The following is a 27899-nucleotide window of genomic DNA, read 5'->3' on the forward strand; positions in this document are numbered from 1 at the left end:
TTGGGCAGAACCAGCCCAGGGCGTTTGCCAGGCTGCCTGCTGAATGGCTCCCAGCTGGGTCCAGGCTTCCTAAGGTCCATTTAGCTACAAAAGGAGCAACCCCAGTCCACCCCCTCTTCCATCTCCCTCTGCATCCCCCTTGCTCCTCCTTTTAAAGAACATATTGCTGAGCAGAACTCACAGCCCCTTCGAGGACAAACCCAGTGACAGATGGGGGCCACAGAGAAAGGGACCAAAGGGAGTCTTGCCTGCTGTCCCACAGCAGGTCAGAGAGAGAGGCAGGACTCATGCCTGGACTGAGCCCCTCGGAGGAACCGGGGCCCTCCCCTCTCTGCCTTCTCACAGCCTCCTGTGTTCCTCCCTCAAAGCACACACCACAATTTGAAAATGTGTGTTTTTTATCAAGTGGTTAGTGTCCCTCTCCCCCATGAGGGTGCAGCCTGTATTTGCTCCCCACGTGTAGGTCAGTGCCTGGCACATAGTAGGTGCTCGATAAACGTTTGTTGAGTGACTGTATAACCCCTGGGCTCTACAGAGGGCTTCAGAGAAGTGGTGACATGTGACCTAAATCCAGGCAGAAGCAAGAGTAGGGCAAGCGCAAAGGCTGGAGGGTTGGAGGGTGTGGCCAAGGCTGCCTGCGGTTAACACGCTTCAGGCTGGAGCAACTCCTGGCAGCTCACCAAGTACCCTTGAGACCCAGACAGGGAATTGGAGAGGAGCAGAAAGAGGCACAGAACACCCCTGTGCCACCCCCACTACCCCTGCAACTTGGCTCAGACTTCTAAGCCTCCCCTTGGTCTGCTCAGGACCAGCCAGGCATCTAGGATCTGAGCTCAGGGGTCCCACCTGCTGCGGACGCAGACCCGGACCTAGGAGTTCTCCAAGGCCTGGACCTCCCATCTGCACGTGGCTGAGCCCAGCTACCCACTGATGCTCCAAGGTTCCCCTGCCCCTTCTCTGGGGCACCATGCCCACTAGCAGGGGCCTGGGCCATATACTCTGTCCTCTCATTTTGGGTACCTGAACCTTCCCAGACCAACTGAGGGCAGAGGGCCCACCCTCCTCCACCAGTCCATTTGGAGTGGACCCCAAAAGCCTCTAACATGGCCCTGGGGACATGTCATTGTCACGGGTCCTGGATAACAAGGACATGGGCCGGCACCTGGCCTCTGGGAGCCCAGCAGGCACATCTGAGCTGTCAAGTGAATCCCTTCTTCCCCTCGGCTGTTGTCAGGCAAGTTCCTGGGGCTGCTCAGCTGGGTGTTTCTGAGCACAGAAATCACTTCCAAAGTCCTCAGACCCTCTGCACATCTGTCATAGCCCAAATCCTCCCAGCAGCAGCCTGATCTCTCCTAAAACTTGGCGACAGCAACCAAGAGACGTGAGTCCTACTTGTACAAAAGGGGCTAAAATAAGCCTGACCCCAGCTGTGCTCTGACCACGCCTCCAGAGGTGCGGCCAAGGGAAATTCTGTTTCCAGCTCTGGGTCCAACAAATCCCACCAGCTGACTTCCTCTCCAACAGCAGAAGGAGGAGTGGCAATGGTTTGAAAAAGCCCTTCCCCTCGGCCCCCATTTAGGTGGACAAATTTCTAACACAAAAGGCAAAAGGCAGAAATAAATGTGGCTTTTCAAATGGAAAAGTCCCTCAGGACCCTCTTAGATTGGGCACAAAAGGAGCCCAGGATTTAGAAAAAGATAGATCTGGGTGAGGGTTTCAGATCTACCACTTATGAGTTGTCTCCAAGCCTCAGTTTCTTCCTCTAGGAAATGGGGATGATAATTCCTACATCCTGGGGATAGTGTGTAAAATAAATATGGTATCTATGAAAGCCAAGCATGGAGAACAGCTTCTTCTTCTATTACTATTACCATTATTACATGTGAATGTCACCACAGGGATAGAGTGGCATGATGGAAAAAGCCTGACTTGAGGTGAAAGGCAGCCTAAGTTTAAATCCTGCCTCTGCCTCTTAATGCTGTGTGACCCAGGTCGATTCACTCCACTTCTCTGAGCCTCATCTGCAAAATGAGATTACTGACAACTACCTGGAAGTTTACAAGGTTTAACTGAGATAAGGTTTAAGTGTGCCACTGAGGAGGTGTTCAAGAATGACTGCCCCAGGCAAGGAAGGGCAGACTTGGGAGGACACACAGGGGTCCAGCATGGGGGTGGAGATGGGGCTATGTGATCCTTGTCGCCCAAAGAGCCCCCACCTCGAGTCCTGCCTCCTCGATAACGGCTCAGGTTGCTGAGCCCGCAGACCTGGCCCCCACCCCAAAAAGTCACCCAGTGATGTGGGGTGACTCTGTGGGAGCCAGTGCCAGTCCTGTGTGCCAAGGAATTTCTCTCCAGGGCTCACAGCAGGGAGAGATTCCTCTGCTAGACATGGACTAGGACCCAAGGGGCTTTTCTGCATATTCAGAGAACACTCCGTGTGTGTGGCCAGCCAAAGCCCACCGAGGGGGTAATGTCCCCTTTGAGGCACGTGGCCATAGCCTAGGACTGGTGTCCTCTGCTTTACTTATGTCCAGTGTGGTTATTTCTTTGTTTGGCTGATGGCTGCTGTCAGCCCTGGGACCACGATGAGCCAATCCAAGCGGCCCTCGACAAACAGAAAGCCCTGTTCCTCTTCACTGTATCAAATGGGGTCCTGGCAGGAAACAGAATTTACCCCAAGCATTCAAAAGAAGGGACTTTATGAAGGGAACACTTACAGAGCTGTGAGCTTGGTCAAGGGAACAAATGGGCTGTTCAAGCAACAGGCCACCCCAGGACCAAAGGGACAAAGAGGAGAGGAAGGTGTTTCCAGAACCCAGTGAGGGACAGATGGTGGCAGTAGAAGCCACCATCATGGAGAGATGCAGCCACAGCAGGAAATGTGAACCAGAGCAGAGAGCAGCAGGGAAGAAGTGCCCCCACTTCTCTCCTCCCATCCTCAGAGCGCCTACTGGAGCCCCTATTGGCCCAACACCAGAAGCCAGAGCCAGGAGGCCCTCTACACAGTAGAGGTCGGGGAGGTGCAGGGGGAGTGGATCCAGCAGGGCGGAGTCCTGCCAATCCCCCAGCCAGATGACTGGGTGTTAAGGAACAAGAATGGTAAGCTGACAACTCAGTGGAGCAGGGCAGAGTGTCAGCGAGGATTCATACAAGCTTGGCTTCATTCACAGCTACTTTTCTTCTCATATTACAAATTTTTTTTTTTTAAATTCAGGCCTGAAAGCAACCCTGAGAGGTAGATACTAGTGTTCCCACTGTGCAGATGATGAGACTGAGGCTCAGAGAGGTGAAGCATCCTGTGCGCAGTCACACAGCAACAGGGCAGTGCACCTGACGTCCTATGAACCACAGCGCCTGTGATCACAACTGTCACCCTGCTCTGGGTGAGCCCAAAGAGGAGAGAGCTGTGTGTCACTAGGCCTTGAAGAGTGGGGGAAATGTAGACAGGGCAGGTAGAGAGCTGTTCTCCAGAAAGGGTAGGAAGCTGTAAATAAGCCCAGCACGCGGCCTGGGCATCAACCCTGGACCAGCCCCAGGTGGTGGGCTGATGCCCAGTGGAAGTTGCCCAGGGATGTACAGGGTGCAAGGCGGGGATCAGGGATAGTTCTCCTGAGGGTTTGACTCTGAAGGACAAGTTCACGGGACAGAGAAAGAGGGAAGACCTGTGGGGCCATCCCGGGTCCCTTCTCCTCTTCCCCCACCCACCCTCCTTTGGGTCCCAGCCTCGCAGTCTGAGCACCAGCCACACGAAGCAACCATCTGTAGCCGGCTCCTGCTCTGCTTTGTCCCCAACTCCAGGCCAGGTCTCCAGCAGCTGTGGGCAGTGACCACAGAGACATTTCAGAGCACCTCCAACCTGACATGGCCCACATAGAACTTTTGGTGCCCCACCTCCCTACAGTCTTCTGAATCTCAGTAAAAGCCCTGCTGCCCCCAGCTGCTCAGGCCAAAGGCTGGGAAGTGGTCCTAGACCCCTCTCCTTCCCTCACCCTCTGCATTCCATTCGCATCAAGTCCTGTTGACTCCAGCTCAAAAACACACTCGGTAGCCACACACCCCTAAACCTGGTTTGGGCCACCATCAACTCTTACCTGGATGACGACTGCCCCCTCCTGGCCTCTTGACTCCCAGCTGGCCTGGTCACCACAGCCGGAAGTTCTCCAAACCAGATCACAAGGCTTTCCCTTGTGTTTAGGAAAAAGCTCTCTCAAGGCTGCCCTGTGCAACCCAACTGCATTAGTCTCCTCTGGCTGCTGTGACAAACCACCCCAAACATGGTGGCTGGGAATAACACAACTGCATTTATCTGTCATCTGATAGTTCTGGAAGTCTGAAGTCCGAAATGGGTTTCAGTGAATCAGACTCAGGACAGCTTTCATTCTGGAGGCTCTAGGGGAGAATCCATCTCCTTGCTTCTAGAGGACACCCACATTCCCCGGCCTGGGGTCCTGCATCACTCCAAGCTCTGTTTCTCTCGTCACATCTCCTTTCTCCTGATTCTGACCGCCCTGCCTTCATTTTTAAGGCCCCTGTGATTAGTCTGGGTCTACCCACATTATCCAGGATAATCTCCCTCTCTTAACTACATCCTAACTGCTGAAAGTCTTTTGCCACAGAAGGTAGCATTCACAGGCTGCAGGGATTAGAACGTGGACATCTTTGGGGGTCCATCATTCAGCCTACCACACAGCCTGGCCACCCCTTCTTGAGTCCGTAGTTCATTCCTATCTAACCCAAGGGCCTTCTATTGGTCCTTCAAATGCACTAATCATTTTTCCACCTCAGGGTCTTTGCACTTGCTGGTAACTTCTGCCTGGAATTCCCCTCCCTTCCCCTGGCATTCCTAGGGCTGACACTCTGACACTGGCATACGTGTCATCTCACTAAGAGGCCTTCCCTGTCTCAGCCAGCCACCCCCTCACCCTCTGTTGTGTCCCCCAGTATAATTCCCTGAGCACCTCCGATCACCAGCTGATGCTTTCCCCCACACACTTATTCTCCTGGGGTTCCCACTACAGTAAGTGCTCCCTGAGGGCAGATCCTGTCTGTCCTGTTCACTGCTGCGTGCCAACACCTAGCATATCCACTCAGGGCTTGGATTTACACCTCGTCCTGCCCAGAACTCTCTCTCCCTGTTTCTCGGTTTCACTTCTGTTTGTTTTATTGTTTCATTTTTGAGTCACTTCTCACTCGAAGGAGGAAGAAAGAAGCAAGACATGCAGTTCCTTTCCAGGCAAAGAAGGAAATGACCCACAGGCCAGAGCCCAGCAAGGCTGGGCAGAGGTCACAGCTGCCGCCTCCCCTGAGTCAGGACCAGCTTCCTGGCCAGGATGCTCAACTCCCCAAGCCTTTGTTCACTGCCTTCCTCCTGCCTAGAGAGGCTGCCTTTTCCACATCCCACCTCAAAGGGCACCAAGTCTCATCTAGTTCAACCACCTCACACAGGACCAAGGAGACAGACCAGGAGCCTTCCCAGGCCCACAGTACACGCACCGTGGGCCCTGCTGGAATGCTCAGTCCCACCCTAACCCTGGGAGCCCAATTCCTCCTGGGCCAGCAGAAGGGGCCACAGGGTAGGGGCAGTGGATGCTAAGATCAGCAGACCCAGAGGCCAGTCTGCACAGACAGCCTGGGCCCTCACTGAGGACAGCCTGGCGCCTGTGTCTCAGAGGAAATGTTACTAGAGTTTAGAAATCTCACGTGCTGCGCAGAATCCAGCCTCTCCCTCTGGCCAGGGTAGGGGACAGCCAGGGAGGAGGCCTCCCATCCAGCGTCCAGTGGGTCCTTGTCTCTCTCCAGGCAGGAGCCCTGATTCCCACTCCCACCCACTAGCCTTCTTCCTCTGAACCATCCCAGGAGCCACAGGTCAGTGACACAGGTGCCAGCTGGGCAGAGTGATGCGGTCAGGGCTGAGAGGCCTCGGTGACAGCCAAGGTCACAGCCTCTACCCACCATGGGGCAGTGGGGAAAATCCCTCTTCCTGGAATCAGGATGAAGTCAGGCCCTGATCTCTGGGTGACCCCAGATCCCAGTCTAGGCTGATCCCACATCCCAAGGGCTGCCTTCAAGGGTGCAATCACATGGGGCCCCTGTGCTTAAAAGGACCCCATGCTGGGTTTCATGTTCTTCTGTCTCCATCCTGATGTTCTTAATAATTTTAGACAAATGAACCCACATTTCCATTTTGAACTGGGCCCCACAAACTATGAAGCCAGTCCTGTGAGCACAGCCTCTCACCACCCCCACCCTGCCCCACTCCGGCTCTTGTGACAGCTACTAGGCTGATCACCAACTGTGAGTTTGGGGACTGGTGAGGGTCTGACCGTCCTGGTTAAGACGTGTGGTTTTCTTAAGAGCAGTCTGAAGACAGCATCAAAGCAAGGCTGCCACCAGGGCTCTCGGGGGGCCAGGTGGCGTGTTTGTTCAGAGGGGTCTTTAAATCACACCCCACAGTGGCTGCTAGGACAAATGAGGGCAGCAGGAAGAAGCATGAACTTTGGGGCCAGGCCAACTTGGTGAGAATTTAATTCTCTTGCTTACGGTCTTTCTGGGTGACCTCAGAAATGTTACTAAACCTCTCTGTTCCTAAGCTCATCTCTAAAGTGAGGTACAATTATACCCACCTTGAGGGTTATTGGGAGGATTAAATGAGATAGCCTACGTAAAGTGCTCAGAAGAGTGTCATGCATGTAATAAGTTACTAATATTTATTTTTTGATACTTATTATACTTATTGATAACATTTATTGATACATGTTAGCTGTCGAGGTCAGACTCCTGGGCTCTGTTCTCAGCCCCACCACTTACTCCAACTTGAACTTAACCTCTCTGTGCCTCAGTTTCCCCATTTGTAAGATAAGGATAACCTGGGGGTCCACTGCACAAGGCTTTGGAGGCTACCATCTGCATCAGCATTGCCCTCTCCTCTGGGCTCCCCTGTTGCCTGCACTTGCTTCCCCAGCACATGTGACCTTTAAGTAGGAATTATTTCTGTGTCTGTCTTCCCCTCCCAGACCGGGAGCTCTGTGGGGGCAGGAACAGGGCCTGGTTCTGCTGGTCTGAGCAGAGAGTGGAGGATGACGAGTGAACCTTTCAGTGCTCCCTGGGAGCTGCTCGTGGTGACTGCCATGCACTGATGGTGTCTCCCCTCCTTCCTCAGATCCATCCCTCCCAGGGGAGATGCAGGTGCCCGGGATGCTGCTCACTGTAGCGGGCGCCTGCCTGGGCCTGCTGGTGGCCGCCGCAGCAGCCGGTAACCCTGCCCAACCAGACACCCCCAGCTCACTGCCCGTGCACCGGCGCCAGAAGAGAGATTGGATCTGGAATCAGATGCACATTGATGAAGAGAAAAACGATGTGCTGCCCCATTACGTGGGCAAGGTAAGGCGCAGGCCCCGGAGCAGAAGAGGCCTCGGCGGCACATGGCCCACAGCGGTGGTGGTGGTGGTAACAACAGTGACAGGAGTTGTGGTGGCTTTAGGGATGCGGGTGATGGTTGTGAGGTGACTAACTGGGAGAGATGGTGGAGGCGGTCATGTGGTGGTGACTACGGTAACCACAGTGGTGGTGATGATGACGGCGGTGGTGATGGTAGTGGGGAAGGGGGAGGCGGGGGGTGATGATGACCATGGAGGCGATGGTGGGAGACGACGATGGTGGTGAAAGTGACAGTGAGCAAAATGGCTCACTCTTCTCCCAGACCTTGGCCCATGGACTGCATATCACTGGCGGTAGGGCCACCCCTTGCACAGGCTAAGGAGGCCAGTCTAGTCTAGTGGTTCAGGGCTTAGGCCAGGACCAGCCCACCTGGCCATTAAAGTTCCCCATCTGGGAAAGGTCCAGAAGACCTGAGCAGACCTCTACAAAACAGTGCTGCTGACAGAGCTCATCATCCAGGCCAGTTTGCCAACGCTGGTCGAGGCCTTGGAACCTCCTCAAAAACCCCTTTCTCTCAGACTACCCCTCCCTGAGTCCCCGTCTCCCCCCACTTATCTCCCCAGATTCTAGGACACCCATAACAAGGCACCTGACCCCAGCCTGCCCCCCAGGGCAGTGCCTAAGGCTCTAACCCCCATTTCATCCCCTTTGAAAATGCATCCATCCTCCATCACCTTCCTAGGGCTTGGAGCAAATCTGAGTGACTACTAACTGTCTTACAGTGTCAGAGGGTTGCTGATGTCAAAATCATTGACTCTGATTGAAAGGAATGGTTCTAGGGGTGGAACTTCACACAGGGCGATAGACTAGGTATTTTAAGACTTTTCAGTGAGGAGAAAAATCCCTTTCAAGTGCTTTAAAATCTCACCATGTCAGTTTCATGGAAGTGAAACATAGGCGGCTAAAGAAGGACCAGATCCATGCACTGGTGAGAGGGTGTGTGGTCCCAAGCACGAGGCTGGGCCCTGGGAAGACGAGAGTAGGCGAAGACAGACATGGTCCTCACCTTCATGGGGCTCGTGGTATAAAATAGGGGCTGGCAGATCCAGCCCACAGAGTGGTTTTGTAAAGAAAGCTTTATTGGAACAGAGCTACGCCCATGCACTTAAACATGGCCATGGTTGTTTTCATGCTACAACAGCAGAGTTGAGAAGTTGTCACACGAGACCCACAAAGTCAAAAATTTTTACCATCTGGCCTTTTACAGAAACAGTTTGCCTACCCTGGTCGAGAAGGGCAGTATGTACCAAACAAAGAACCCCACAAATGCTGGTGACGGGGGAGCCCTGTGGTTATGGAGAAAGAGGCCAGAAAGGACCTTTTGACGGGCGAGGGTCCAGTCTGGCCTCAGCACCAGAAACACCACAGCAGCTGGGGGTGGGGCCAGCGGGGGAATCTCCACCCACAGCCCTAGCCACACCCGCTCATCGCCCAGGACTCCTCTGGTCCCCAAGAATAGCTGGGAAATTTAAATCTTTTAGTCTGGCCACTCAAGAGGGGAAGACGCTTGCCCAGACCTGAAACCAAGACAGAGGCCTAGGAAAGGGGAATGTGAACTATGTGTCCTAGAGGAAAATGTCATCAGCCCACCTGCATCCCTCCCAATGGGGTGACGGTGCTGTGAGTCACTCTCTGAAGAGAGTGGCTGCTCCCAAGGAACGTCAGCAGGCTGAGTCAGGGGCAGTCAGCAGAAAGCAGGGACCACTTGCAGATCTGGACGGTTCACCCAAGGGTCCTGGCACAGCAGGAAGAGGTCAGGCCAGAGGTCACCTGCCAATAGCGTGCACCTGGCACAGGGCCAGGGGACTGAGGGGCCGGCGGACTGAGGGGCCGGCACAATCTCCACCCTGGGAAGAAGCAAGGGTGCCGCCTGGGAGAGGCAAGGACAGGGCTCCGAGGATCAACTCCTGGCTCCAAAGACGTCATCTGAGGGAAGGAAGTCCCTGTTTATTGAGATCAGAGCCCAGAGCCCTTGTTTACAGAGCTGCATGGAGGACAATGAAAGCGAGCCCTGAGCGGCCATCTGAATCCACAAGTACGGGTCAGCATAGCTGTTGGCATTAGGATGTTACACCCAATTTTAAATGCTTAAAAAGGGGAGGGGCCCCCAAAACCTATAACCTGTCTAATCACAAGGAAAACATCAAATTCTAAGAGAAGGGATCCTACAAAATACCCTGACCAGCAGTCCTCAAAACTCTCAAGGTCATCAAAACAAGGAAAGGTTATCAAAGCAAGGAAAGTCTGAGAAACTGTCTCAGCCAAGAGGAGCATAAGGAAACATGACAATTAGATGTAATGTGGTATCCTGGATGGGATCCAAGAACAGAAAAAGGACAGTAGGTAAACGCTAAAGGAAATCTGCACAAACTATGAACTTTAGTTAATAACAATAATATATCAATATTGGCCCATTAATTACAACAGATGTACCATGCTAATGTGAGATGTTAATAACAGGGAAACTGGGGCAGGATGTAAGGGAACTCTGTACTACCATCTCAGTTCTTCTATAAATCTAAAACTGTTCTAAAATGTAAAGTCTACTTAAGAAAAGTTGGAGGGTAAGAAAGCAGAAACTCATATGCAAATGAAGTCTTTTTTAACACTATTTCATGATATCGAGAAAACTTGTTTAGGTGTGAGTCAAATGCAATCTTAGGCAGAATTCCAGTAACATCAATCAAAGCTGACTCACACCCCGTTGCTACCCCTGCCCATGCAGGCCCTAATGCCGCCACCCAGAATCACATTTGGAATGACCATGATATCATAACCCTGAGTAACTCACACAGGGCCCCCGGCTGTGCTTCCTCCTTGATCCCCACTGTACCGGCTACCCTCACCAGGCCACAGGTTCCAGAGATGGTGCGTCACGTTTTGCCTCCTGCCCAACTGTCCACCATATACCCCAGCCACTGGGCTTTGGCACTTCCCCATGAACCACCTGCCCCCGCACACCGCAGCCCTGCCCCAGGATGCTTCATCACCTCCAGCTGCTCCCCGCCCAGCTCTGGAGGAGGGTCCTCACTCCCTGTGTCCACTTCCTCACCTCCTAGACCATTCTTTATGCCCTGTCACCTGGCTTCTCACTTCTCCCCCAACCCCAACAATGCTCTCACCAAAAGCTCCAATGACTGTACCGCTGAAAAGCCTGGGGACGCTCCCACTTCTGTCCTGAGACCCCACTCTCTCTCTGTCTCTCCTCCAGCCTGTCTGATGCACCTGCATCAGACTCCTTCACTCAAGGCTCTCATTCCATTTGACGCTTAAATGCTGTCCTTCCTCCAAATCTCAGCCTCTGCAGTTTCAAACCAGGCCCCGAGAGCAAGAACAGCGTCTGGCACCCTCTAGGCATCTGATTTTCCCTTTTATTGAAGTCTATTCTTTGAACATCCTAATCATCTACGAGAGGACCATTCGACATGTATGAAATGTGATTAGCTGATGTTCCTGATAGTCCCTGTTTCTAAGACTCTATACATGAAACATTCAGCAAGTCTAACCTTCTAGTATCCTTTAATGTATGGATCTAGCATGAATAGCGGCTGGCCTTTACTGAGTGCCTGTGCAAATTGCTTTACACACATTATTTCCCAAATCTCATTCCTCAGGACACTAATACTATGTATGAAAAAGAAGAAAGGTTCAGTTGTCTAATAAGTGTGGGAAATCCTGAGTTAAACAAAGCTCAGTGGAGTTGTGTTCTGCACGACTACACATTGTAAATCTCCAAGAGAAGATTTTATGTACCATTCCAGAACTAAATGACCGGGACCAGTGGGATGTTGATAAATAGTTGAAAATTGGTTTTTGAGAGGAAAAAAGATCCTGATTTGTTCATTTGCTATGTCATTTCCATGGTGTAAATACTTTCACTATGCCTGCTTCAAGGTACCAACTTGATGCATGGAAGGCAGAGGGGCAATAGATATGCATGAAGACAGCATTATCCAGTATTTCCATTATTCAATACAATCAACATAAAAATTCAAGAACCTTGTTAAATGTAGTAAAGTAATTAACAAGCAATAGATTTTGAGTATGCTACCTTTGTTTCTAATACGATTGATTTAATTGTGAGTTTACATCATTGAATTTTCAATAATGCCATGCTCTGGCACACTCACCTGGGCACACACACTCACTCACATGCACACAGTCACCACTGCCCTTTCCAGCTCATGGCGGCTCTCCTCTCCTAGATTAAATCAAGTGTGAACCGCAGGAACACCAAGTACCAGCTCAAAGGAGAGTCCGCCGGCAAGGTCTTCCGGGTCAATGAGAACAGTGGGGACGTGTATGCCTTTGAGAGGCTGGACAGAGAGAAGATCTCTGAGTACCACCTCATTGCCCTGGTGGTGGACAAGGACACCGGGAAGAACCTGGAGTCTCCTTCCAGCTTCACCATCAAAGTTCACGATGTGAATGACAACTGGCCTGTGTTCACACACCGGGTGTACAACGCCTCCGTGCCCGAGATGTCGAAGATGGGTATGTGCCCAGTCTGTCCCTCTCCCTCTCCCCTCGCCCATCCGTAGCCCGGAGGCACCTCTCCCATTGCAGCTTCACCGCCTGGGGGCAGGATTCAGTGAGTTCCGGCAGTGACGGTGATGCCCGTATTGCCACTTTTTATTATGACTGAAAAGAAACTCTGGTCCCCAGACGGAGCCCTCACCATCACAGACACAGACGCACCTCATTACTCTTTGGAGCCAATCCTTCCCACTGCTCTGACTCTCGGGACTGGCCCGTCAAAAGCGTAGCTTTCTCACGCGGAGGCAACTCTGCCAGTGAGACAAGGAGAGCCGTCATTAGGTCTGTGCAGGAGTCTAAGGGGGCAGAGGGATGCGCTCCTTCCAGAGGTGTGTCACCAGCCTGGAACCCAGGCCTCTGCAGGGGACAGTTCCTTCTGCAGTTCTACCCTCAGCCTCCAGGAGGTGCCAGAAAAGGCCTCCCTTCCCCACCGCTTGGTCCAGGCTCTCCGGCCAGGACTCCGGGACCAGAACTTCCTGTTAAGCATGGGGAACCTGGAGTTCCTAGTCGCTGTTCTCACACTTCTAGAAGCAAGAAGAAGCCCCTTACGGTTTCTCCACATGACTCCAGCCATTTGCCCCTTCCCACATTTCCCCCACCAATGAGAACCACCTGCTCTCTTTGCCCCTTGTGTGTGATCGGGCTGCCAGCACTTTGCCCCGACACAGCCTCCTAGAGAGCAATGAAGCCTCTTCTCCCGCAGGCCCGGAGTGAGGTGGGTTTGGGGAACAGCAGAAGCCCCGTCTGCTCTCATCTGGGAACGGGCGGGGGGCAGCAGTCACAAGGCAGCCAGCCCTGGATTCTCTCTCCACAGGGACCCCAGTCATCCAGGTAACAGCAGTGGATGCAGACGACCCCACGGTGGCAGACCACACCTCTGTCGTGTACCAACTCCGGAAGGGAGGAGAGCATTTCGCCATCGATAGTTCTGGTCAGTGTGGCTCCGCCTCCCCCCCACCTCCTCGGGCAGCACTGGCTTGGAGGGGGGTGGAGGCAGACATTCCAGATGCGGGCAGGCGCCAGGGGAAGTCTGGTCTGACAGTTGTCACTTACCACTGGACCACACCGCCCCAGGGACGCAGTCATTACCACACATCAAGACCAGGTGGCTGGTGAGGGCAGAAGGAGGCAGACAGGTGCCCAAACAGTGAACTCACAGGACAAGGACAAAATCAGGACCTAAGCAGTGACACAAGAGGCAGAAGAGAATGCCGGTTAGCAGCTCATGGGTATGGAATCAGACAGGTCTGATTTCCAAACCCAGCTCTGCTATTCACTCCTCTGAAGACCTTAGACAAGTCAGCTGACCTCTGTGAGCCCTAGTTCCCTCATCTCAAAAACTGGGAGACTTATATTCACCTAGTACAGTAGCCATGAAGTCTGAGTTAGACAATGCATAGAGAGCACGTGGCCCATTGTCACTGTCCACTCAATGGGACTAAAAAACTGTAAGGACTGAGTCTTGGGAGCAATAAGAAATCCAGGCGGTCAGGCACCGGCACACCATCTTTCGGAGCAGTGGCGAATACACAGCACAACCCAAGCTGCACCGAGACAGCCATCACCAAGCCCTCAAGGCACTCTTCCCACTCGGAGCCTAGGTGTGGCCCCATGCTTTCTCAACCCAGCGCTCCAGGTGGCTAGGACTGACAGCAGACCAAAGAATTTGGTTGCTTTGGCCTAGCAGTGCAGGGCTTGGAGGTGGGAGACGGTTCACCACGGACTCTCAGCCCCGGCTACACAGGGAAACCACCTGGGGAGCTTTGAGGGCAGGTGCGCTCTAGGATGGCGTGGGCATCAGTATTTTCTAAAAGCTCCCCAGCTAATATGGCTCCTGATATGACACTTTCTGCAGGACTCATTGTCACGAAAAGCAGTGACTTGGACCGGGAGATGCAGGTCAAGTACGAGGTCGAGGTGGAAGCACAAGATGCCAAGGGCCTCTATGGAGACTCGGGCACAGCCACAGTGATTATCACACTGCAGGACATCAACGACAACCTTCCCATCTTCACCCAGTGTGAGCCCCTCCCCTGGGGCCCCGGGCAGGTGGCGGGTGGGATGCTCCAGGAGCCCTGGGGGACGAGCCTGGCATCCGTCTCCCTCTCCCTCCACCCCAGGGTGGGCCTACAGCTCAGGAAGTCTTTCTGGAGCACGGAGGGGCCCTGCTTCCCACCTGTACACATCCCCACAGTTGGCCAGCTGTCCCCTGCCACAGTGCCCTTGCAGGCCAGCAGGAAGGCACGCTCCCTGCTGTGTGCCACCGCTGGGCCAGAGTCCCACTGCCAGATAGGGCCAGCTGCACCTGATCCCATGAGCTCAGGAAAATCCAGGCCCCCACCTAGAAAATCCTCATGAGCTGGGAAGCAGGGGTATGGCAGGGCTCCATGCCCAGAGCCCACCCACAGCCTGATTCTACCCCCAGAAAAACATCTGACAAGAGCTTTTCACGCACCCTGGGTGGGGCTGCAGAGGAAAGTCAGCCGGCTCACCTCTTGCACCTCCAATGCTGACGGCGTTGTTCAGAGGCTCGGCCACCCCAAGGGCAGGCCGGTTTTCCTGAAATGGCCTCACTGTGGACGGTGCCAGTTCCCTAAAGGCCAGACTTCTCTCTCTTGTCAAGTGATAGGTCCCCTAGCAAAGTACCTGACATACAGAATGTGCTTGAGAGTAAGTGCTCGTCAGATAGACAGAAGGATGGAAGGACAGACAGAGCAGAACCTCTTTGCCCTGGGACCCAAAATCCCAGGGGAATTACCACTGCCACTAGTACTACTACTACTATTTTATTGTGCCCATTTCCTGTATCAAAATGTGTTGGACAGTATGGGGGACAACCGCCTTGTCTATCTCATTAACCCAGTGCCCGCTGGGGTTCCCCTTTTGCATCAGCCAAGTACTCATTTGCTGTGCCTGAAGACATCCGTGTGGGCAGCCCCCTGGGCTCTCTGTTTGTTGAGGACCCAGATGAGCCTCAGAACCGGCAGACCAAGTACAGCATCGTGCAGGGCGAGTACAAGGACACCTTCACCATCGAGACGGACCCCACTCACAACGAGGGCATCATCAAGCCCATGAAGGTGACCTCAGAGGTGGAGGTGGGGGGTGGGACTGCAGCAGTGACCTCAGATGTGGAGAAAGGGGTGCCCAGCATCCTCAGGACTCACCCGGGCTGCTCCTGGCTCAGAGGCCATCAAAGCTGCACCTTCTGGGTCAGATTAGAGCTGGCCATGTGCTCATGGAGACTGTGACCCTGGAGCTGGGGAGGGGTAGCCAGGAGGGGAGGATCAGTGCCTTAGGCTGGCTTACCCCAGAAGCAGACCTTGAAGCAAGGATTTGGGTGTAAATCGTTTTTGGGGGGGAGGTGATCTCAGGAAGCCACAGGAGCAGTGACACATGAAAAGGAGGAGAGCTAATCCAGGCTCCTTAGTGAGAAGGTGATCCCTGGGGGCAAGTGGGGCACAGCCTCACTGGGGACATCTAGGGGACAGTGTACAATACGTCTCAAAGACGCAGCAGTTGTGGGCTGAATGAGGGCTTCTGGGGGTGGTGCTCACTCCCTGGCACTTTCTGATCTGCCCTAGGCACCAGCCAGGAGAGCGCTGGTAGATTACAGGTACTTGCAGCAGAAAGCTGTCAGCCTGGAAGGAAACAGTGAATGCCGTAGGGATGGTGTGGCCATTGGCAGTGGCTGCTGCTGAGAGTCAGAGCAATCAGGCTGGCTGAACCTGGAGGAGGAGGGCAGGACTGCCAGGGGCACAAACTGCCCCCAGAGTGGCATGCAGAGGACTGGGGATCCCAAGCCAGGGGTAACCCACCTCAAAAGGGACACTCCAGAACCCCTCGCCATTCTGCCAGCAGACCTTTCCTGAGTCTGTCTCCAGTCCAGCCTGCACTAGAGACTGGATATAGCTGAGGGACTTAGACAGTCTCCCTGATACCAAAGCTATCAGCCAGTGGGGAGGACAGAGACACAGACAAAAAGGGTCCCATGTTGGCAGCAATTACCTGTATCAGGAGGGGCAGGGACCGGTTCTGAGAGGACGTCTGTTTACCTTTGGATTGGCTTCTTGAGGGGTGAGTAGGAGTGTGCCAAGCAGGCAAGGGTAAGAGAAGCATCTTGAGCAAAGCACACAAAAAAAGGCATGCCCTCAAGGAACTGCAGATAGAACCTCTGGTCTGTGATCCCCTTGAGAGCAGGACTGTGGCTGATCCAGTGTGTCCCCAATACTTGGAGCAGGGCCAGGCACAGAGCTAGGACCAGGACCCAGGGGAGGCAGCTGAAAACAGCCAGGCCCAGCCTCTCCTGATGACCTTGGAAATATCCAGGTCGCATGACTTCTTCAGGCCACAGGCCCCTCATCTGTAAAAGGGGTATCATCCCAGTACTACCTTGCAGGGTCGCTGCGAAAATCACAGCCACATGCTTGGCTCAGAGCAGGTGCTTACCGTCCTTTATCTTTCTGCAGCCCCTGGACTACGAAAACATCCGGCAATACAGCTTCACCATTGAGGCCACGGACCCCACCATCAACCTCCACCACCTGAGCAGCACCTCCAAAAACACGGCCCGCATCATCATCAACGTCACAGACGTGGACGAGCCCCCCGTCTTCGAGCAGCGCTTCTACCACTTCCAGCTGCGGGAGAACCAGAAGAAACCTCTAATCGGCCCAGTGCGGGCTGTGGACCCCGACGCGGCTCGGCGGAGCATCAGGTGAGGAGGAGGAAGGCGAGGGGACTGTGAGGATCGTGCCAGTCTCGGCATTGAGGTTCTCGCACTTGCTGGGCTGAGCCCAGGAATTAAGGGGGAAACTGGCATCTCCCTGAACATATACAGGACGTGGGCAGGGGCAGGACAAGAACCCCAAGCTCTTCCACTTCCCTCTGCGGCCTAGCAGAATCTCGTCCTGCCCAGGAATCCCACCTAGCATGGTCCTGACCCATCGTCTGTTCTACCATCAAAGGGCTGTCCCTTGGGCCATGGCTCCCACGGGTCCCGTCTGGGGAGATCTGACAGTCAAAAGCAATTTAACATACACGAAACCCCTTCACTAAACATGCTTTGTTACATTTGTCTTCCCAAAACCACAAAAGGGAAAGGATCTGTAAAAAAAACGTCAGTAACCCTGACTTTCAGTAGCTCGCGTTTGTGATTTGCTGTGCCCCCACCATGCCCTCCTTCAGGACCACACAGACGTCTACATACATTAATGGTGGATTTGTTTGTCTGGGGGGTTTAACCGTTTTTAATTTTTTTGGATCATACCATGCCTATTTCACACTATTTGTTCTTCTCTATCAACTAGACAAAAGAGTGCTTTTATTATAACTTTTGTTATTTCTTCTTTTTGTTCTGGAACTTTTCTCAGGAGCAGTGAAAATATATGCTTAGAATGCTATACATAATTTTTTTCCTCTCTCTTTTCATCTCTTAAAACCTTTTTTTTTAAATTTCTAGAACTTTTTTCACTTCACAAAGTTAATTGCCTTCCGATCACTTACCATTTTTAGCTCCTTTTTTATTTCTTCTTGCTCTTGCCCATTTTTTTTCATTCATCACAAAATCCAACCCCAGCTGTGGTATAGTTGATTCTAGTACCACCTGCCTGGAAGGGCTGTTGATGGAGTCTCAGGCACCATCTTCAGCCCAGTGATGGCAACACTGGGATCAAAGGGATTATTTCATTGCTCTGACTCCCTCTGGGTGGTAGATGCCATGAGCAGTGAGAGGAAAATGGAGATGGATGCAAGAGACAGACCTTAAAGGGCCTCATCTGTCCTGCTGAGGAATATGGACTCAGCAAAGGACAACGGAGAAAGCCTTGAAACTCTCTCCTCTGGGCAGATACTCCATCCGCAGGACCAGTGACAAGGGTCAGTTCTTTGGAGTAACCAAGCAGGGGAATATTTACAATGAGAAAGAACTGGACAGAGAAGTCTACCCTTGGTACAACCTGACAGTGGAGGCCAAAGAGCTGGATTCTAGAGGTAAGTGGCCCCATTTGCCAAGGGACCTGGGCCCCTCTTCTATCTTCATTCTTTCAAAATTGGCATAACCTGTCATTCTGGGCTCTCTGGAGGACTATAAGCACCTGTTGGGATGCTACAGCACCTCCCTCCCCAAGCGTGGATGGACCAGCAGCATCCATGTCCCCCAACACTTTGTTAGAAGGGCAGAATGTCGGGCCCCACCCCCAGACTGAATCAGAATCTCACGCACACTATAGTTTAAGGACTGTTACAAAACAAGCTGCCAGATGTCCCTGTGATGAGAATCATCTGAGGCACCTCTTAAACACAGAGCTTTTCAGATGCCTCCCTGGAGGCTCTGGTCCGGTGAGTCAGAAATGGGGCCAAGGAATATGCATTGAACAGGGGCCGTGTGGTCTTAGTACTGTGGGCATTTGGAAAAGGCTTCTCTGGAGGGTGTTTATGTGCCAGTTTATGGATTGAATTCAAAATCTGAAGCAGTTTCCAACTGTTGGAGGTTCTCCAGAAATTAGAGTAACTTCAGCCAGAGGGAAAAGCAAGTGTTGGAGTTTTGCATTCTTTGCCTATATGAGAAAAATCACAACCGCCCTCCAGGAGAGGAATCACAGGGCCCAGAAAGGGGGTGACTTGGCCAAGGTCCCACTGATGCTATCCTGGAGGATCGAGGACCCCTGCCCCCTGCAAGCAACATGTCCCCCAGCACGGCAGCCAGGCCAACTTCAGTGGACTCCTGTGTACCTTCCAGATCAATCTTTGCCCCTTTCTTCCCCATCTAATCTCACTCATACAATTTTTAAATTTTAAAAGTAACAGTTTGTTGTTCATTTTAAAATGAGAAAACTATTAAAAAGGAGAAAATTATGCCCCATGATCCCACCATACAGAGATAATTACTGTTAGCACTGCTGTGTAGTTCCCTAGCCTTTTTTCTATACATTTTTTATACAAGAGAGATCATAATATTTGTATAGAAATCATACCCTGCGTTTTTACTTAACCTCATTCCAGAATCATTTGCTCCCAATACTAAAATGCCTTTTTTTAAAAAATTACATTTTAAAAATGTAATTTACATGGGCATTGCAAATGGCCACATAGTCCATTCTTTTAAAGTGGTGTAATTTATTAACCCAATCTCACTTAGATTGTTTACCTTTTCAATTATTTTGTAATTAATTTATTTAAATTAGTTTGATTACTTAATTAAATTGCTGGATTGATTTAATAATTATTCAACTGATTTAATTAAAGCCTTTTAAAATACACAGATGTGGTTTACCTTTCTGATTCTTACAAGTAATTCTTGAGCAAACATCCTTGTGCATGAAGCTTTACCCCTTTCCTCTTTCACTCCTTTCATTCAAAACCATCCCTGGCCTCCATTCAAGAGGTCCACAGCCCCCTCTTCCCCCAAAAAGAGCACCCCTCCAGGACTCCCCATCCACACACCTTTTAACCCCGGAGCAGCATCTGCTAAGCCCACTGCAGTGATGAGTCCTTTCCCCTGCAGGAAACCCCACGGGCAAAGAATCCATTGTGCAGGTCCATATCGAAGTTTTGGATGAGAATGACAATGCCCCGGAGTTTGCCCAGCCCTACAAGCCCAAAGTGTGTGAAAACGCTGCCCAGGGCAAGGTGAGTCTGGCTCAGGTGGGAGGGCGAGGCAGCACCAGCTGGGGCAGGCTGAAGGGGAGCACTTCCCAGCCACAGTCAGCTGGCGCTTCACTGAGCTTAACGTAACCTGTACAACAGCCTTGCGGAAAGGTGACATCATCCCTACTTTACAGATGATGAAACCAACCGGGGCTCAGAGAGAATGTGTAACGAGTAGATTGGCGGGGGGGTGGGTGGTAGAAAGAGTGGCTTCGTGGAGACCATTTAGGTTAGTGTTAACAGGTAAGAGGCAGGCACAGTTGGGTCTAAACCCGAAGTCCCCATCACTGAATCCAGGCCAGCCCAACACCACCACTGACCATCCCCCCATCTTCCACCCTCCAGCTGGTCGTGAGAATCTCGGCAATAGACAAGGATATAACGCCACAAAATGTGAAGTTCAAGTTCTACCTGGGCACTGAGGACAGCAACTTCACTCTCACGGATAATCACGGTGCGCCTCAAAGCAGTCAGCCTGGCTCTTAGAGGGAGTCATGGATGGGGTTATCTGTGTTTTAAAGTGCAAGGTCAAGGACCAAGCCGATGAACTAGGAGCAGGCCCTCACTGGGGCTTTCAAGTTACAGAATATGTTGTACAACTCCCACCATGTACCTTATTGGTCTGTGCAGTGGTCAGAGCCGCCCCGGCCACACTGCCAAGTCCATGTGGGCTTTCCTTCCCCACAAGATAGTCAGGTCGCTGAGGAGCACAGAACAGACATGGGGTGCAGACAGCTCAGTTTACGGACTAGCCAAGGGATTCCTTCCCATGGGACCTCTGTGCTCAGCACAACTGCAAACTGCTCTATAACATGGAACTTTGAGGTTGCTCCCAAAGAGTCAAAACTGGACAGCTGAAATCCCAAATGCCAAGGATACAGTGTTTTAATTCTCCTACAATCACTACTTACCACCAGGTGTCCCCAGGACAGGACACCAATCACAGCCTAGAGAGTGATTCCTGTGGTGTCAGTAGGACCAATCAGAGCCTCTGACGAGTATGTGCTTCTGGGGGTGCTGACACTGAGCTGACTGGATGCCAGCCCAAAGCAGACAGGTTTCCACAGCGTCTACACCTTCCTCAGAAAAACAGAAAACCCCCCTTGGGTCTAAATAAAACAATCCTTCACCCAGCATGCCGCAGAATCCCCGCCCGCCCCAACTGGCAGCACCATGGTCGATGAGGATCCCTGCACAGAAGCAGCCACGGCCACCTTTGAGGAAGGTCAGGGAATAGGGTCCCTGAGAGAGAGGGGCAGACCCAGGGGATCACCCACAGATCCGTCCTTAAGGACCCTCCTATGGGAGGGGTAAGGTGGCCATGATGTGTTGGCAGTCAATGACAGACTATTCAACATTCAGCTGTCTTTAGGAGTAAATAATGTGGCAAACATGTCACCCCATCCGCAATAGCAATACCCACTTCAATCCCACCTCAGGAGAGATCTGCAGTGGAGTGGAAAGCTTAAATGCCACCTAGAGACACCCCATGGGTAGCCAACTAGGAGACAAGTTTGTTGGTCTCAGATTCACTTACAACGTGAATGTCCTGTTACAGTATTAAATGAGTACAGTGAGAAATCTCTAATTTCTCCCATAAAGTATCAATGACCATATTGTTATTACTTTCAATGATAATAGACATGGCTACTTAATAACGAAATGTAATTGACTTCCATTTGAAACCTAAAAGATGGCTTCCTTTACTTTTGGCTTCCTGAGTGTGCCAACCCTGCATGGCTAGGTAAATCCTGGGGCAGGAAGTCCCTGGACCCTCTGATCATCCCGGGAGCCTACAAAAGGCAGATTATTTGGCCTCTGCTCAGAGCCACTGAATCAGAAATGCGGGAGGAGAGTAGGGGAAAGGGGAGGGGGTGTAGAGGAGGGTCTGAAAATCAGAATGTTTAAAAATCTCCCCGGGGAATTCTGTACATGAATTGATTGCAGCTGGGAGGGAGAGCCAATATTTGGGCCAGAACACATTCCCAATTCCAGCGTGCCCAGGGCACCTGCAGGCAATCATGCCCTCAGCGCCCAGGGCACCTACCTATGTGTTGTTTTTACTTTCTAACAAATTTTCAGGGATAGCAAAAACAGCCTTAGAAGTTAGTCCAATGCTAAAAGACTTTATTTCCCCCGATTGCTTGCCAAAGCTTGAAACGATCATTAATTAAGGGTCATCTCTTCCTGAAGTGGGGTTAGGGAGGAAGAAGGGGCCAGGCATATCAGTTGCCCACAGAAACAGAAAGCAAGGATTTTACATTCTGGCCAAGTCTTTCTTAGAGGCCAGGTCAAAGCTGCTGCCCCAAACATCCCCTCTCTGGAGGAACAGACCTGCCATCAAATGGCTGAAACATGAATCAGGGGTATAAAGGGCAGAGAGGCAGCCCAGACAGCATGTGGGCTAGCGCAGTCACCAAGGGCTTCCTGGAGGAGGCAGGCCACACCATCAGTGTAGAGGAGAGGACAGGGACTCTAGGCAGCAGAACTTGACTCCAAAGCCTTGGTGTTTCCAGATAACACAGCCAATATCACAGTCAAGTATGGGTATTTTGACCGGGAACGTGCCAAGGTCCACCATCTGCCTGTGCTCATCTCGGACAACGGGAGGCCAAGCCTCACCGGCACCAGCATGCTGGATGTGACCATTTGCAAGTGCAACGAGCGTGGCGAGTTCACTCTGTGTGAGGAGGTGGCTGCCCAGGTGGGCGTCAGCATCCAGGTGCTGGTAACTATCTTCCTCTGCATCCTCACCATCGCAGGTCAGTGCCCGGGAGGACGCAAAGGGATACTGAGGGGGCTGCACAGGAGGAGGAAGAAGCCAGGGATCCAGGCCCAACTCTGCCTCCAGCCCTCAGGGCAGCCCTGCACCAGTACCCGACTCTGAGCCTCAGGGTTCCTGAGGTGGGGTGGGGGAGCTCCACCTCCCTGGGTGCCTAAGGGCAGGGGAGGAGGAGAGAGGAGGGGGTGGGGCTCAAGGCTCTTCTGGTTTAAAACACTTTATATATGACATTCACTCATTCAACTTACATATTTTGAGCACTTACTGTGTACCAGACCCTGTTCTAGGCATTTATTTATATAAAACCTATTTTGGAAAAAAAAGGATCTAGTTCCTCTTTTGGAAAGAAATGGGAAGTTTAAAAACTTCTAGTTTAGATTAGCACTGGGGGCTTTCTTTCCTTATTTTAAGGATTCCTCCAACCTTGATATCTTTTCTTTTCGTGTTTGGACCTCAGCAATTTTAGGAGCATTTTAGGCCTTGCCTTAGTTTGGGTTCCCCAGGAAGCAAACTCTGGGGCAAGTGTTGGGGTGCTCGTGGTTTATTTGAGAGGTGCTCCCAGGAAGCTCCAAAGGAAGAGAGGGAGTGAGATAGGGAAGGGAGGCAGCTGACAAAGGGCAAGCTGTCACACAAGTTGTCACCCTGGGTCACCGGAGCTTCCTCCCACTGGGGACTGGCACTCACAGCCTGTGTTTATCCACTAGTGCCCACCAGCTGATGGCTGGAGCTCCTCCCAGAGGTGTAAGTTCTCCCCACTTCACCCACCATGGCGGCGGGGTGCTCTAGAGGAAGCGCTCGGGTGGTTAGAGGTTAGCCTGTGCACTACAGTGACAGGACCAGGGGACACGGTGAGACACCCACATTATCTGCTCCAGGCCTTTCCTGCCAGTGGCTCCCCTGCGAGGGCCCCTGGCTGAGCCCTCTACCCTACATGGTCCACCCCTCCAAGGGGTTGCCAACCCTCATGCTGTCACACCCCTCAGAGCTTTGAGCAGGGCTGCCATCACACTACTGCCTGGCCATGGGACTCTGGGCAAGTCACTCAGCCTCTCTGAGTTCAGTTTGCTTAACTGTAAAAGAGGATAACAATGGGATAATCTTGAGTGAGAGGACATAAAAATGTGTCAGTATCATGCCAGCATGTATACAGTAGATGCTCAAGAGTGGCTGCTGCTACAGCAATGGGTGCCATGTCTGCCAGCACCACTGTAGTCCATCATCATCATCTTGGCTCAGAATCTTTGCACTCCAAATTCCAACTCCATCCCTTTCCCCATTTCTGCCTCAGCCTCTGGCCTCCTGGCCTTTGGACAATGACATGGAAAGATTTGCCAGGATTTTCCACAGTGGTAAAAGGAGGGAGGAAGCAAGGATGCAGGTAGATGGGGTGGAGAATGAACCTGATGGAGGCCCACTCTGTTCCTCTCCCGCCAGTCCCTACCAGTGGCCATGACACCAGCCAGGATCATATCCTGGGGTGGGAATGGGAATGGGTGGGGCTGATGCTGGGGTAGGGGCGCCAAGATGGACCCACCAAGTGTCTAGACCAAATGAAACCTTCTGTGTTGGTCCAGGTGTCACTGGAAGGCTGGGCTGGCCCAGGGATTCTCAGGGAGAAGGGAAGGGTGCAGGTGAGCCTCAGAGAGTGGGAGCCACCCAGCCTGCTGGCCCGTGTCTGACTAGCTCTGGCTTGCTCCACCGCAGTGATCGCCCTCCTCATCTTCCTGCGGCGGCGGCTCCGGAAGCAGGCCCGCGCCCTCGGCAAGAGCGTGACGGAGATCCACGAGCAACTCGTCACCTACGACGAGGAGGGTGGCGGCGAGATGGACACTACCAGCTACGATGTGTCGGTGCTCAACTCGGTGCGTCACGGCGGGGCCAAGCCCCCACGGCCGGTGCTGGAGGCACGCACGTCCCTCTACCCACACGTGCAGAAGCCGCCGCGGCACGCGCCCGGGGTGCACGGGCCCGGGGAGATGGCTGCGATGATCGAGGTGAAGAAGGACGAGGCGGACCACGACGGCGGCGGCCCACCCTACGACACTCTACACATCTATGGCTACGAGGGTGCCGAGTCCATTGCTGAGTCCCTCAGCTCCCTGGGCACTGATTCGTCCGACTCTGATATCGATTACGACTTTCTCAATGACTGGGGGCCCAGGTTCAAGATGCTGGCCGAGCTGTACGGCTCGGACCCCCAGGAGGAGCTGGTGTATTAGGGGGACCAAGCCACTGCAGCTCGGGCTAGTCGGACACGGGGCACTGAGCCCTCAAATGTAGCACACCCGCCCCAGACTAAGGGCCCTTCCTCATGGGTCCGAGACCTCCCCACCTTGGGTAGCAAAATCCAAATCTCTGAAATGCCCAAGAACACATTTCAGCAATGCCTACCCCTAAAATGCTGGAAAATCCAGGCTGGGACATCCACATAACCTTGTCATCTGGGACCACTGGTCCAACTCAAAGACTTTCTCTGGCTCCTCAAAGCAGCTTATGCTCAACTGCCAGGAGAAGTCTTCCCCTGAGGTCCCTGAACCCCCTGGGAAGGTTCCCGTGCCTGTCTGCTTGGAGGCAATGGGCTGGATGGCATGACCGTGGGACACGACTCTGCAGCTCAGTCCCACAGGAGACTGGCACCACCCATCATGCCTGCCCTGCTTCAGCTTCCTCACACCCTCCCAAGTCCCTACCATCCCTCAGCCTCTCCCAAGTCTGTCAAGAGGGAAGAAAGGCCTCTTGACAGCTCCCGATCTTGGGTCCTGAGGTGACCTTGCTGGCCTGCCATGCCTGTAACTATGCTGTACTGAGTGTTGAAAATTCATCCAAAGTCAGGGAAATGGCTTGTAGAACTTTGAAGCAACTGTGAATTCAACCTGGAGGGACAATGGAGATCCAGTGTGACAGATCATAGGGTGAGGACCACCCCTGTACCCCATCCCTCCAGAGAGGGCCTAGACTCGCTGTGACCCCAATTTGAGACTCCTGACACGCCTCCAGTTTGCCTGGGAGGCAGAGCAGATTCTCCCAGAGCAGAAGACCTTCCCCTATCCCTCCTGGTTACTCATTCATGCTCTCTTTCTTTTCTCTTTGTCTCTGTCTACTCTTTATCTCTTGACTTAGAGGCATGTAAGATATGACCCACATCACCTCTGGTCAAAGTCCAAACCCAGGCATGACTGCACAACAGAGCTGGGCCATTGCCTTTCCACCTCAGTGCTGCCACATCTCAGGGAACCCCAGCAGGGCCCCATCCCTGCAGGAAGCACGGCCCCTGCCCAAGCCCTGTGGTCACCTATGTATCTCCCACTTTCCGCTGCAAAGACACCTTGGAGAAATGGCATCACACAACAGGAGGAGGTTGAAGAAGAAGGCAAACTCTCCAACTCACCCTTTATCAGGGGCCGAGGTTCTGCTCTGGGCAAGGCCCCTCATAATTCAGGGGATTGTAGATAACGCTGAATTTTTATTTTTAATGAATAACCACTTTTTAAATGTTTTTTACTAATAATACTTATACATTTCTAGCTCTCACAAACATATAGAATAAGGGTTTTTGCATAATAAGCAAGTTGCTATTTAGATTAACAATTTTAATTCAGGCTCTTTTAGTTGGGTAAACACATTCCTGTAACCTTCTGTTTTCTATCATTTTAGTACTTGCTCTAGTGATAATGACTATATATATTGGCTACACTGGTGCATGGGACGTACTGTATTTTTTTTTATAACTAAATAAAGAAAAATTTTGAAATACTTCTATTTCTAGAGCTGAGCAAGCTCATCTGAAACACAAGCACATACCGCCGCCCCCTCCCCCACACCCACTCATCACCGCCATCATCAGAGGGACCCAAGAGTGCGAGGTGACATTTGCAGTCAGGATTTTAGAGACACACCACCGGAAAGGGGTTGCAGCAGAGAATAACAAGGGCCACCTAGGGCAGCCCTGTCTCCTCCCAGAGCCCCACGCCCTCACTCAGCCTCTGCACCTGCCCCAAGTCCCACCCCGACTCTACACAGCAGGCAGGGCCTCTGGAAGCTGGAGCTGCCACATCTTTTCCATTTGACAAGTGACCCAGGGGGATGAGACTCATCAGCAGTGAGGGAGGAATTCAATCTCTAATTAGCCAGTTGACAATAGTGATGATGTTGAGCCACTGGCACTTTATTGGGGTGTGTGGACCCCAACATTGGGGTCCTCCCTGGAAAACCTCACAATCAAAAATAAGAATAGGAAGCCCACTTGCCAGACTCAGGACTTGAACTGGGGAGGTGAGAGATGAAGTTCACCTCAGCAAGGCCCCTGCCCCTTGACCCCCGCCAGCAGGCTGTCCTGGGCAGTGTGTCCCCCAGGGATGATATTTTGCAAACTGTGCTCTGGATAAACACTACTTCCTGGAACTCTTGGGGAGTCAATTTGTCTTAATTCCAATTTTGTTCTAATTTCCCTTGTGATGTATTTTTTGATCCACGGGTTACTGGAAATGTATTGTTTAACTTCCAAATATTTGTAAATTTTCCAAATTTCCTTCCGTTACTGATTTCTAATTTCATTCTATTGTGGTCAGAGAACATAATTTTTATTATTTCAATCCTCGTAAATTTATCGGTACTAGCTTTATATCCTAACATATATTTCATCCTGAAGAATGTTCCATGTGCCACTTGGGAGGACTGTGTATTCTACTGTTGGTGGTGGAGTGATCCATAGCTGTCTGTCAGTGTTGTTCAAGCTCTTTACTTCCTCACTGATACTGTGTCTAGTTAGTCTCTCCAATATGGAAAGCGGGGTGCTGAACTCACCAGCGACTACTGTTCAATGGTCTATTTCTCTCTTCAACTCTTGTCAGTTTTTGCTTCATGTATTTTGGGTCTCTGCTGTGTTAGGGACATACAGGTTTATAATTGTTATATCTCCTTGATGGATTGAACCCTCTAGCATTATAAAATGTACTTCTTTATATCTAGCCACAATTTTTATCTTAAATTCTATTTTGTCTGATATTAGTACAGTCACTTTAGCTCTATTTTGGTTACTGTTTACATGGTATATCTTTTCCCATCCTTTTATTTTCAACCAATTTGTATCTTTTAATATAAAGTGTGTCTTCTGTGAATACAGTTGGATCATGGCAGTTTATTCATCCTACCAATCTCTGCTACTGGAATGTTTAATCCTTTTACATGCAATGTAACTACTGATAAGGTAGGATTTATGTCTGCCATTCTCCTATTTGTTTTCTGTCTTAGGTCTTTTTTGTGCCTCCATTACCCCATTACTGCCTTTTTAATGTTAAATAGGTACTTTGTAGTGTACCATTTTCTCTTGTCATTTCTTTTACTACATTTTTGTTGTTGTTGTTATTTTCCTAGTGGTTCCCCTAAGGATTACACTTAAAATCTTAACTCTTATAACAATCGAGTTAGAATTTGTACCAACTTACAGTGTACAAAACTTTGCTCCTAATAGCTCCACTCCTTACCCTTCCTTGTGCTA

General features: G+C 51.7%; 1 protein-coding gene across 2 annotated transcripts in view; it reads left to right on the plus strand.

The window, feature by feature from the left end:
• The window catches only part of CDH5 (cadherin 5), a 30939-nt gene extending 4778 nt beyond the window's left edge, over positions 1 to 26161 (plus strand). The window contains exons 2-12 of one of the 2 annotated variants that reach the window (XM_006180653.3): positions 7160 to 7380; positions 11643 to 11931; positions 12788 to 12904; positions 13829 to 13993; positions 14866 to 15053; positions 16443 to 16690; positions 17822 to 17964; positions 19478 to 19602; positions 19966 to 20074; positions 22137 to 22382; positions 24107 to 26161. In XM_006180653.3, coding sequence (XP_006180715.2) covers positions 7180 to 7380; positions 11643 to 11931; positions 12788 to 12904; positions 13829 to 13993; positions 14866 to 15053; positions 16443 to 16690; positions 17822 to 17964; positions 19478 to 19602; positions 19966 to 20074; positions 22137 to 22382; positions 24107 to 24621 — 2346 coding nt within the window. In that variant the 5' untranslated portion in view covers positions 7160 to 7179 and the 3' untranslated portion in view covers positions 24622 to 26161. Of the gene's footprint in view, positions 1 to 6336; positions 6344 to 7159; positions 7381 to 11642; positions 11932 to 12787; positions 12905 to 13828; positions 13994 to 14865; positions 15054 to 16442; positions 16691 to 17821; positions 17965 to 19477; positions 19603 to 19965; positions 20075 to 22136; positions 22383 to 24106 lie in introns of those variants that run through there. The other variant, XM_032486457.1, reaches the window with a different exon arrangement.
• The last annotated feature ends 1738 nt before the right edge of the window (positions 26162 to 27899 follow it).

This window comes from Camelus ferus, chromosome 9 (assembly GCF_009834535.1).
Source record: "Camelus ferus isolate YT-003-E chromosome 9, BCGSAC_Cfer_1.0, whole genome shotgun sequence".
Classification (NCBI taxonomy): Eukaryota; Metazoa; Chordata; class Mammalia; order Artiodactyla; family Camelidae; genus Camelus; species Camelus ferus.